The 12,111-nt window shown below is 41.3% G+C and overlaps 1 protein-coding gene across 1 annotated transcript; it reads left to right on the top strand.

Moving 5' to 3' along the window:
- The first annotated feature begins 347 nt into the window (after positions 1-347).
- On the top strand, positions 348-11,907 carry MED6 (mediator complex subunit 6). Its single transcript, XM_080396137.1, has 8 exons — positions 348-502; positions 4,245-4,404; positions 5,382-5,473; positions 8,008-8,090; positions 8,783-8,891; positions 9,354-9,469; positions 10,233-10,260; positions 10,827-11,907. Exons 1-8 carry the CDS (start codon positions 481-483, stop codon positions 10,955-10,957), a joined length of 741 nt encoding a protein of 246 aa, XP_080252263.1. The 5' UTR covers positions 348-480; the 3' UTR covers positions 10,958-11,907.
- Positions 11,908-12,111: the final 204 nt, after the last annotated feature.

The following is a 12,111-nucleotide window of genomic DNA, read 5'->3' as shown; positions in this document are numbered from 1 at the left end:
CGCGCGGCGGGACCCCGCATCTCTCTCGCTTTGGAAGTGACCGGCAGTGGCCAGAGGGCCCAGGTGAGGTGGCACCGCTTGCACAACGCCCGTGTACCCGCTTCTGAGCTGCCATTAGAAACGCATGTCGTTTCCATCGCTCGTGCCGCCGTTCCGGCCGTGCGACACTCGCGGGTGAGGAGCAGGTGGCGTTGCGGTGGCGGCGGGAGGCTGGGGCAGCGTGACCCTCCCGTTGCCCCTGCGCTTCCCGACACAGCGGCCGCCCGCCGAGCGGGGACCCGCCGCCTCCCCCGCCCAGCGCCCCGCCGCGCCCCGCCCCGCCCCGTCGCCGGAGGGCCCGCCTCCCGCCCCGCCCCGCCCCGCCCCGCCCGGCCCGGCGTCGCTCTCGGCTCCCGTCTCCGTCGCTGGCGCCGCTCTACCCCGTTTCCTGTCCTCGCCGCCTCCCCCGCCAGGCGCCGGGCGGAAGTGCGCGGCGCGGCCATGGCGGCGGTGGACATCCGAGGTACGGCCGGAGGGTGCGCGGGCGCTCGGGGCTCCCCGCTAGCGGCGCTGGCGGGCGCGGCGCGCTTCCCGCGGCTCCGGGCCCGGGGGGACCGTCTCCGTGTCGAGCTACGGGCCCTGCCCGCCGCCCTGGGCCGGGCTCCGCCGGCGGGCGGGGAGCGCGAAGGGGCGAGCTCCCCCCGCGGGGCAGTGCGCGGCGGCCTGGCTGGGGCGGAGGGAGGACGGCCGCCGCCCTGGCTGGCTGCAGGTGGCGGTGCCAATGGCACTTGCTCCGAGGAGCGGCCGAGTTACTGGACGATGAGGTGTGGCCAAAGGTGCGGGGGGGGTACAGCTGCTTCTTTTATCAGCGTTCGGTAGGGGCACGGGAGCTACCGAGTTCGTTTGTGTGTCTTTGAAAACCCTGCACAGGAGAGTTCAGTCACCTATGCCATGAGAAGGAACTGGGAGGAAAAGCTGGCCAAAAAGCAATTTTCTTAGACATGAGGCAGGCTAGGATGGTCCCGGGGTGAGACAGTAACATAAAGGAACAGCCAAAAAAGAGTTTGAGCTCTGAGAATCACGGGCAGGCGTGGGACCAAAGCAGTGAGTTAGGCTGGACATCTTAACGGTGCCTCGGGTGGCTGAGGCAGGGCAGGTGTTAGAAAAGCTGGGAAGAAAGGTGAGGTAGCTGAGAAGGAGAAGGGTTTTGGTGAGAATTCAGGGATATGGATAGAAAGAGAGAAGGTTATGAAGAAGACGGGGTGATATTTGAATGAAGTATTAAAGGCTTACATTGTAAACAAAGTACAGCTTAAATGGCTGTGAAGATTTTGAACTTTGAGAGAGGAAGAGGGGGTTGAGAGAGTATGAGGAAGGAAATAATTTTTCTGCATAAGGGTGTCGAGTGGAATCACACCGAAAACCTGTGTGACAGTGTCTCAGAGAATGACCAAGAGCAGATAGTTACGGAAAGATCTTGAGGGATTAATTTTGGTAATGCCACAGAGGTTTTCTCCTTTTTATCCAGAGTCTAACTCTGTTTACAGTCCTGCTTGCTTTTCTGACTGCTTTGTTGCAGATTGCAGCAAGGAGCGACATGGACAGTTAATGAAAGAGTGCTGTATTAAGTGATTAGCTGTTGTGAGAACCTCCTGTTTTAATCCAAATCATTTAAGCTCTGTTAAAGTATTTTATCTGATATGGTTCAGTATATTAAGTAGATGTTGAGGCCTACTTTTATTTTTGAAGTGTCAAATTATTTTACTGTTCCTCTCAGTTTGTCAAAGCTCAGTGTTAGGCTATCGAGCTGGCAAGGCCAGGTGCAGCACATTGTGTGAATTGTTATCCTCTTATTTTTTGCCATGGTTTGTTGGCTTGTCTCCCAGATTGTCTTGATGTTCATCGCAGATTGGCAGGATTGTCACAAGCACTTTACTTTTGCATCTGTGATGCAAATTCTGCAAAAAATGTTTTGAACAAGATGTCCTCTTTTTAAAAGGAACAGGGAAGCAGGGACCCCATCCTGTCTTTACCCAAAATAAACAGAAATATGCTGCTCTTAGTCAGAATAACAGGCATGTCATGTTCGTGGTTGGTCTTGTTCTTCCTCCCCTTTTTTCCAGTAATAGTTTAAGAGAACAATCTTGCTAGTTATAAAGGCAATTATAAATACTGGCACTAAGCAGCTGTGGATAATTGAGCCTTAAGAGTCCAACTTCAGATTCCATTTTATGATGCAGAATTATAGCTATATATATCTATATATATGAAGCTTGGCTGATAGAGCTTTTAAGAAATATAGTTATTACTAACCATACAAGCAAGAAAAGTTTGTATTTGAAGTGTAATATGAGAATTTGTTATGGCAGGAATGCAAGCACTTAAGATTTTGGTGGTGGTGGTGAGGAGAGCTTGTCTCTTGGTTTTGAAAGGCTTTAAGGATAATCGGTGCTAACACAGCTTAAGTGCTTAATAATGGATCTTAGTGCTGTGTTTGAGATTCCCCCCCCCCTTTTTTTTTTTTATAGTGAAGAGAGAGAATAGTGTATGTGAAACAGCATGTGTGCCTCTAGGCTTCCCCCCTGCCCTGTTCTACAAAAGTTAGGCTGGCAATTCTTAGATTAACGAGGCAGAATGAATTACACATGACTACTTATGCTGCATTTTTCCTGATTTGCTGGGCAGCTAGTGTTACTTTATTAACTGCTCCTCAGAGGAGCTGCTAATATAGTATATGAGCTGACATTTTTGGAACTGAGCTAGCCATCCTTGAGCATACTGAGTTGTCACAAAAGTAAAGTATTTACAGTGGAATGATAAGTGGGAGTTCTGGGTATCTACATAGTGCATGAACGTAAGGGAATGGTTCCCATGAGAAGGAAGTTTCAGTTCTTCATTAAGTTTTCAGTGAGTTCTCATCACTTGTGTTTTTTAGTTCTAAACAGTTGTGTGCCTTTGTTTCCTGCTTTCTTGTGTCTTGGAAATTCTATGTGCTGCTCCTGCAACTTAAAATGGATGAATTTCAGGATGGTTTTCAAGATCATGAATCTTCAACGTCAGATTTGTTGACTAGAACTGATTGTTGACACTGATCTCTCTGGTTTGCTGGAGAAATACTATTTTGCTGCAGTATGATAACAAAATCCAGGGATTTTAATTCAAATGTCCTCAAATCTGTAGGAACTTAACTGACATATAATGATTTGCAGGTTATACAGTGTGTTTAATTTATAAAGCTTGCTTTTTATGTAATTGTTAATGTTAGATTTCTGTGATACCCGCTGAGTTATGGAGCAAGTGATTTGCTGCAAGCAATTTGGCAGATGAACTGTAGAGTCAGGAATAGAAGCTGTTGCTGAAGACTATTGGGAAACATCTGCCCAAAGATAGCATCTTTCTGTCTGCTGTTTTGGGGTTTTTGTTTATTATAGATTTCATCCGCATCAAAAAATAATAATCTTTTAAACGTAACAGTATCAGCTGCTGTGATGTCATAGTGATAGGTATTTTAATAAAAGAACATCTTAGAAAAGTTACCAATGGCACTATTTTGTTTTACTTGGTAGTTTACTCATTGGCTTAGCAAAAGAAAACTCTTGGTTTAATTAATAGATCTTTATAGTGTTTTACCTGTTCTGCAGCATCGTAGTTTACGCTTTGAAAATATTTTTGTAAGAAATAAACTGATTTAAACATGACCAGGCTCAGATTTAGTGTGGGGTGCATCACTTTCTTTTTTAATCCCCCCACTCTAATGGATTCTAACTTTGTTTTGTAAATTCAACTTACTTACCAGAGACCTAACTTTCAAAAGGAACCATGCTTTGGATTGTCTTTCTACTCAGCTAATGCTATGGTTCATAAAATAAAGTGTATATAATATACTGAGTAGATGTATTATGCTAATATTATATACAGTATCAGAGCTAATTAACTCTTGCCAACACAGCACACACATGTGCACACAGACCCTGCTCACATTCTTGAGACAAAAATGTCTACCAGCAGCTAGTAGTCAAGGAAAGGAAAGTGCAATAATAAAAAAACTATTCCTGTTGTGTACCTACAACAGAACTGCAGAAGGTTAAAAGATATCAATTGTTATTTGAACTCTATGAAACCTATTTTTACTTAGAACTGGTTTGTGCAAGGCTGTGTTCTACCTCCTTCCCCTGCTATAATCATTAACTGGTGGCTATTTACTCTTGGAGGTATTTGTAGTGTTTCTGGCTGCTTTGGTACTCAGTGTAGATTTCTCTTCCTAGATAATCTCTTGGGAATTTCCTGGGTTGACAGCTCCTGGATCCCAATATTAAACAATGGGAGTGTGTTGGACTACTTCTCAGAGCGAAGTAACCCTTTCTATGACCGAACATGTAACAATGAAGTTGTCAAAATGCAGCGGATGACCTTGGACCATTTGAAGTAAGTTGTAGTTTGGAACTGTTTCCTGTGCAGTGTTCTTTGTCCCTCCATCCAGAAGCTTTGATGGTTGAATGGAAGTATGCTAGAAAACTTCTGTTCCATGATTTTTAGTTCTACCACTTGCCGAGGAGCCCAGCTTTTTTTGTATTTGGATGTCTTCTGCTTCCTCTTATGCCGTTTCAGGGAAATGTTAAGCATAAAGGATTCTATGTATATTCTGAGGTTTCATAAATTACCTTCTAGATATTTCTCTGAATTAGAAAAGTTGTCTTCGCTCATCCTCCTAGCTCAACAGAACCTGAGTAATGGTAATGTAGTTAAATGTTTTTCTATGGTGAATAGGGTTTAGTTAGGGGATACTGTGAGTTCATAAATAGTTTGTGTTTCCATATCTCGCTGGCTATGTGCCATAATTAGTATGTAATTCCTCCAAAGAACTGGCTTTTTAGCATGGATAATAAAAGTAGTGAGTGTTGTAAATAAAGCAGTCGCAGATGGTTGTGTAATGAGATCGCAGCATGTGCAAGTTAACTTTCTTTGCAGTTCCCCATCTGCTACACCAAGCACAAATGAGATGTTTGAGAACTATTTAAAGATTTCACAATATGATAGTGAGTGTGCAGGCTGACTTAAAAGTTCATTGGTAAAGTCACTTGTGCTCAGATGTGGTTGCAGAGAGGCTCTAACATCAGACACACAGATGGGCACATCTTTGTGACCTTTGTCTGTGATGATAGATTATCTTTCTTGCTCTTTGTTTGCTAACACGTTCTGCTTAGATGTTGTGTCAGGTTGTTCTAACTCTGTATATGATAGCTAGCTCAGGAAATCCTGTGCCTTCATTTACTGCACATTACATAGAAGAGCTTCCAAAGCATCAGAACTTCATCCCTTCACTGCCAAGCCCTTTGGTAGCTATTTGCATCCTATAGATTTTACTTCAAAGAAAATACTTATTCCACCTGCTTCTTTTTCAGCCAGATGGTTGGAGTGGAGTACATCCTTCTTCATGCTCAAGAGCCCATTCTCTTCATTATCCGAAAGCAGCAAAGGCAATCACCAACACAAGGTAAGGTTGCTCAGTTCTTGTCACTGTTGAGAAGGCCGATCAGTTAATTGCTTTTATTCGTTCCTAATTTGTGTTTAGGCACTTCTGGTTCCCCTTTTCTGTCTTTTATTTTAGATCTAAATTGAAGGGTATGAGGCTTTGTGGTGGGGTGGAGATGCTTTGCCTGGCAGTGACCTCTAGCGTGCTGGTAGCAGGGATTGCCATCTTGTGGTGAAATGTGAAGAGTGCAGTGAGAAAGTGCTGCCTTGTGAGCTATTTCGCCATGGGAAATTGATAAAAGAATTCATGCCATGCTATATTTATCTTTTAGGCTGTGCAAGGGTTTTAATTATTTGAATATAAGGCTAACAACGTCCTTGCTTGGGGCTGATCAGATGATTAGCTCATATTAAGCTTAAGTGGCTAGTATGTGTTTTATTTATTTTGGAGAACCATGATTTCCATTAGGGAGAGGGATCATTCACACTTCTGCTCTCTTTGACTGCTTATTTGACTACAGTTCGCTCGGTTATTCTGCACTATTTTCACCTTCAACTGTGGATTGGTTATGCTGCTGAGTAGGGTCTTGTCAGTAGAGGACGACCCATGTGAAAGGTGACCATGAGATAGTGCAAATGCTTGTTGTTTTGGTTATTCCTCTGAGAACAGTGTCTTTTGGAATTGTGAGTGAATCTTGTGACAACAGCATCACTCCTTACAGTGTCACTGATGACCTTTCCAAGTTTTAAATGAAATTTCTTGGCTTTTTTTTTTTCATTTGCATGCAGCTAGCTTCAGTACTTTTTATTCTTAAATTTGTGTTTGCATGTGTGATTATTGAAATGTGGCCTTTTAATTAGTTACTGGACTGTCTTCCCTGTTTATTGTACGTATATGTAAAATAACAGGTTATTTCAGAGTAAGCTTTATAGAAAAGAAAGGCAGGATTAATGGTAGATATTTCTTAACTTTTTGGGGTTTTGGTGATTTAGGCTCTGCATATACATTTTGGTCTTGTGCAGGACTTTGCCATTGTCTAGCAATGCTTCTTATTTGCTTATATCAGATAATGGCCTCTTTATATTGCAGTTCCATACTGAAAAAGTATTTCCTTCTTCAACAAATTTTTCAAGTTTTTTTATTAAAGGTTTTGATTCTAGCTTTCTAAAGGTGAGTATGGAAATATTGTGCAGCCCTTAGTTTCCTGTTTTGACAATTTTAGATGAAAAGTAGAGTTGGGACTTTACAATATGGGTGTTCAGACTTCTGCTGTAATGTGCATGTATGTTTGGTGGAACTTTACTGGGACTTGTTTGGTAACATTTTTCCTGTTGTGACTGTACAGTTTATTCTAGGTACCTTGACTGAGTCGCATAGTTCCCTAGCACAGATGTTACCCATGTTTCATTTTATCATGGTACAAATATTAGTGTATTTGGGGATGGAAAACTAAAATTTAATGAGTTCACAGCTAGTGTTGAGTCCTCAGATAGAGCTGGTGCAGGCCTGTGGTATGACTTATGTGTCAGGGTTTTTTAAGTGTGTATTTTAAATTCTTTAAGCCGAGTTTTTGCTTGTTTGAAGTTAATTTGGAAAAGCCTTGAGATCCAGTGATTAGAGAGAGTTACCTGTCTAGGAAAGTAGACTGCTCTGGTACAGAGCAGTGAGACAGTATAGCTGCTCTTCTGTGTCTTATTCCACTTCTAAGGAAATCCTGAGAATCCTCTTTCTCTAGAGGAGGAGCGGGTGCTGGCTGTAATATGCACAGAGCTGTGTTGGTCTGTTAATTTAGGCAGGTGTCCAACCTTCATAAAATGCAAGTACTGGATGAATTGGGTCCTGTCAGTAAAAACGTTCAGACAGAACGTGTTAATACAGATGGAAGAACTGGAACAAATGTGTGCACAGGTAAGATCCTGAGGAACATGAAGCTGATAGCATTCTCGGTTGAAGAATATTTGGCAGAGTATTATGGAGGTAATTGTGATGTTCCTCTGCAATGCGCCTTTCATGAACAAGAACTTTTGATCGGTCAGTAGAGGTTCCAAATCTGGTTTAGCAAACGCCTTTGGAAGGTGATCTGTTCTTCTGGCAAAATCTCATTAGTTTCGAAAGGCATGCTCGGTGTGTTCTTAGCTGCCGTTGGTTCTGGGAAGTCTAACTAGGAGGACAGTACAAGTTGGAGGAAGCTGAGGCCAGAAGATCTTTTGTGGGTTTCTGCTGGTAGCAAACAGAACTACTTGACTGCAGTTCTCTTGACTCCTGTTGTGTAGCTCCAAAAACACCAACTCTTGTAAGGTCAGTTATTTGTTTGCAGGGGTTAAAGTTGATGCTTTTCTGTCTGTGAAGCAGACCTTGTTGTTTTTTATCCCTTACTGGTTTGTGGCTAAAGTGTAAATAAAGTACATTGAAGGAAAAGGTTAGAAAGAGAAAATGTGGTGGTGAGATCAGTGTAGCGATTTCTGATGTTACTACTGAAATTCAGCAACAAATACACAGTCTTCAGCCAGAGCTTTAAATTGGTCCTGTCTTGTTTTTTTTTTCTCTCCTCACAGTTATTCCATTGGCCGACTACTATATTATTGCTGGAGTGATTTATCAGGCACCTGACTTAGGGTCTGTCATTAACTCCAGAGTTGTAAGTGTTCTGTGCATTTGATCTAAAGTGGTATACATCTGCTTTTACTTTTTGTTGTTCCCCAAGCTGTTTAAATCCCTCCTTCATTGTTCTGAGGAAAGATCCTGTGTAGTGTACAGTAACTTAAAACAAACCGCAGTGGTTAATATGGTGTGCATCCCATATGGAAATGAAAGATCCTGAGAGAATGCAGTATAGTTCAAAAAGTAGGATACATTATTTAAGAATGAAGGATCAGAGTAACTGAAGCTACACAATTGATGGAACAGCATGAGGTTTGAATAATCAAAAGAAAAATTACATGACAAGAACATATGAAATAGTAATTAAATACATGTTCAGTGAAGCTTGCTTTGGAATATTAAGGTAGTGTAATATTTCTCTTTAAATGAAGCTTATTGTTGATGTGATATTTTTAAATTGGATACTTGGTTTTGTTTTGATTTCTTCTGTTCTGGCAAACTACTGCTTTTGCACGTTTTTCTCAGTCAGTGTAGAAAAGCACTGTAGAAAAGGCCTTGTAAGAACCTGTTAAAGAGTTGACAGTCTTGATCCAAAACTAGATGTCCCAAGTTCCCTTCCCAGAACAAAAATGTATATAGAATACTAATTTTAAAATCCATGCTTTCAAAAATGTATACTCCATTTTCTTCTTAATTTCTGAACACTGCCTTATGTTCTTGTTCTGAAAGCTCACTGCAGTGCACGGAATTCAGTCTGCTTTTGAAGAAGCTATGTCCTACTGTCGCTATCACCCATCCAAGGGCTACTGGTGGCATTTCAAAGATCAAGAAGAACGAGGTATGATTCCTAGTTGCGCCTGTGTACTTTGGCAGGGGAAGATCACATGGGGAAAAGCTTGAGGCAGTGCACAGAGATGGTGTAGAGATGAGGTTAAGTGTCTGTCTGAAGGATAGTGTTATTATAAGTTAGTGCTCTGTATCAGGTGGAAGGAATCTTGCTTTTCTGTGCTGGTAGGGATGAACATCGAGGCATAGGTGGGAGATGAAAATGGTCAGCTCTGTGTCAACGTAGTGGGCAGCTCTTCAGCTCATTGGAGACCAAAGTATGTTTTCAGAAGCAAAACCAATTTGTCAGGAGGTAGCAATTGTCTTTAATGTGTTGCACACAGAAAAATAGCTCATGTCAAAGGGAAAATGTTGGTGAAGTTTAGAGGAGAGACAGATACTGACTTGCCGTACAACAAAGAGCTGATAAAAGAACTTTTAATACAGTTTTCTTGTACATTTCTGTGACTTCCAGAGAAAGCTAAACCAAAAGCCAAGAAGAAGGAAGAACCAAGTTCTATTTTCCAAAGGCAACGGGTAGATGCTTTGCTTTTAGACCTAAGACAGAAGTTTCCACCCAGATTTGTTCAGGTATGACACTTATAAGCCATAGTATTACTGTAACTTAGATCTTAAGGCTGTCATAAGTACTGGTACAGCTGAAACTGAATGGGAATTTTGTGTACTTCCCACAATGGTAACGTAAATTAGATAATAAATTTGAAATGCAAGTCTCTGATTGGAGTGTAGGATTCCCCTTTGTAATTGAAGGAGTTGTCAAGACTTTGGCAAAACTTTGAGGGCAGATTTTATTATACAGGTTACTTACCTAATCATAATCTGTTCTTGTCGGCTATCAGATCTTCCTTGCTGCTTCCAGTTTCCTTCTTTGTGAGCTCAATCAAGCCACCACAGCTATTTTGTTTTAGTTACTCTGTTGTTTTGGGGCTCATTAATTAGTGTGGAAATTCCTGACATTCTGTGAAATTGTTGTGATTACCTCTGATCATGTGTAGTAGCCATTTGTTCTACCAGGTCTTCTGCTTGGGAACAAAGGAAATGTTTACAGCATCTCACAAAACTGTTCATTCCTCAGATGTGGGAAAGACTGGCTAACTGTATTTTTTGCTTTGGTGCTTTTCAGTTGTCAGAGGAAAACCTGTTATAAAATGATAACTGGATTTTGTTTAAAGTGTATTTAGTGATCCCTTCTACCCTCAACTGCTTTATGTATAAGAGTGTGTTGCTTGGTTTGTATTCCTAAATGAATAGAAGGATGGGTTAAGAATTATGACTTCGATCCCACTGATGTGGTGTTACACTTTTTTTTTTTTTTTTTCTTCCTTCCCCACAGCAAAAGCCTGGAGAAAAGCCTATCCCAGGTAAAACTCTAATATTCTCACAGGAATTAAAAAATAGGTTCTATATAGCAGTGTCTTCCAGTTGCCATATAAGCTTCTTGCTGTTGCTACTGAAGCGGTTAGGAATTCTAGCTTTGCCTAATTATGCAAAGTACTAGATAAGAGTTCTCTGTGGCAGCCAGAGTGAAATTGAAAAACTGTATATTACTCATGCCCTTTCTGTCTGTAAAATGGTATTGCAGGAAATGGTCTTTGAAAGCAGGAGGAAGGTGAAAAGGGTGAATGAGGGAGCAGTTTAGTCAGTTCAGCATCTTAGTGATTTTTGCATGGTGCTACAAGCTCAATGAAGTGCGTGAAGGCTTTGAGTTGATTGTAAGCAACTTCAAAACAGGAAAAGCATAAACTGTATCTCTTCAATCTATTCCTGGTTTTTTTCCCATATAGGTATGAATTTAGTCCTTAGTTATTCTTATACCTTTGAAATTAATTTTGCCCCTTTGACATCAACAATATTTTCTAAGTACTCTAAACAGTATTTTAGGAATAAAAATTGGAGGTTTAACTGTCTTTTACTGTTACTTCTTAAGTGGATCAGATCAAGAAGGAACCAGAACCGGCCCCTGAAGCTGTCAAGCCAGAGGAGAAAGAGACTGTAAAGAATGCTCAGCAGAGTGCTGGCACTAAAGGACCACCTGAAAAACGGATGAGACTCCAGTGAAGGGAGAAGTTTTTGCACACCTGGACTAGTCAGTGCCTGGAAAACAGGAGATTTTTGCTCCCTTTTGTTTATATTTAAACTTTTCCACTAAGACTGACGATTCAGGGACTGAAGTCCCTTTAACAGCTTTTTCTGTAGAAACCTGTTGTGCAAATGTTGATGTCAGGATGTGAGCTGCCTCAAAGAAGGTGTTTTCAGTCTTCACCTTGTTTTGAATGTTGGCTTCCGAGTATGGTTTTTACATGGACGTACTTTGCAGCCTCCTGAAGTCTTTACAAACTCTTGCATCCCTTGTGTCTCCTATGTAAAAAGAAAAAAACTTCTCTTAAAAAAAACCCAAAACTGAGTTCCTGGCAAATAAAACTTCTGGCTGCTGGAATGCCTTTCTTCAGTGCTTATTTAGTTAGTAGCAAATATGCCATATGTTGCCAGCATTTTTCTGCTTGGATATCGGAATATATTATGTGCTATTTTGAGGAAGGAAAGTTCAGCTAAAGGATTTAGGCTGCCTGCTATAAATGTTGTGCCTTTAGTATGCTTGGGATACAGAAAAATATTTGATAACCGGCGGCTCAGCTCCGTGTAATGAGATGTCATATTGCTCTCGGTCTCTAAATGTTCTTGGGCACTCATTTTACTTAATGTCTAAGCTGGTCTTTATTATAAAACTAGTGGTTTATGGGAGAGATTTATGATGACATAAAACAGGCTAAAATGTCTTGCTGTTGCACACTCAGTGAAACTGTTTGTAATTCTCCTTTTTTCACTAACTCAAATATACCAACTAAATTTCTTCCTGTGTGCTTCCAGCATTTTCTTGCTGCATCTGATCACCTTGATTAGTCATCTGCCTTTTAGTCAGTGGAAGAGAAACAACACTGACATCTGTATCCTTTGCTATTTAAACATGTTGCTTATAAGAACCTTTTTTCCCCTCCTCTCAAAAATTAGAGGTATCCTTCACAAAGTAATGGCTATGGGTTTGGTTTGGTTTTTTTAATTGAAGTATGAAGCAATCCTTGAAAGAGCTTGCTTTCTTTTCACAACTGTTACCTGCTCTCTTGTAGTAAACTGTAGTAAGCAGGAAAAGGTCTGTACGTAGCAAACAATGTGGACAGGAAGGAAGACTAAGATATGCTTAGATAAGTGTTTCA

The sequence above is a fragment of the Falco punctatus genome, assembly GCF_963210335.1.
Source record: "Falco punctatus genome assembly, chromosome: 7".
Classification (NCBI taxonomy): domain Eukaryota; kingdom Metazoa; phylum Chordata; class Aves; order Falconiformes; family Falconidae; genus Falco; species Falco punctatus.
The sequence above is the reverse complement of the archived record's forward strand: the minus strand, read 5'-3'. Positions and strand labels throughout refer to the sequence as shown.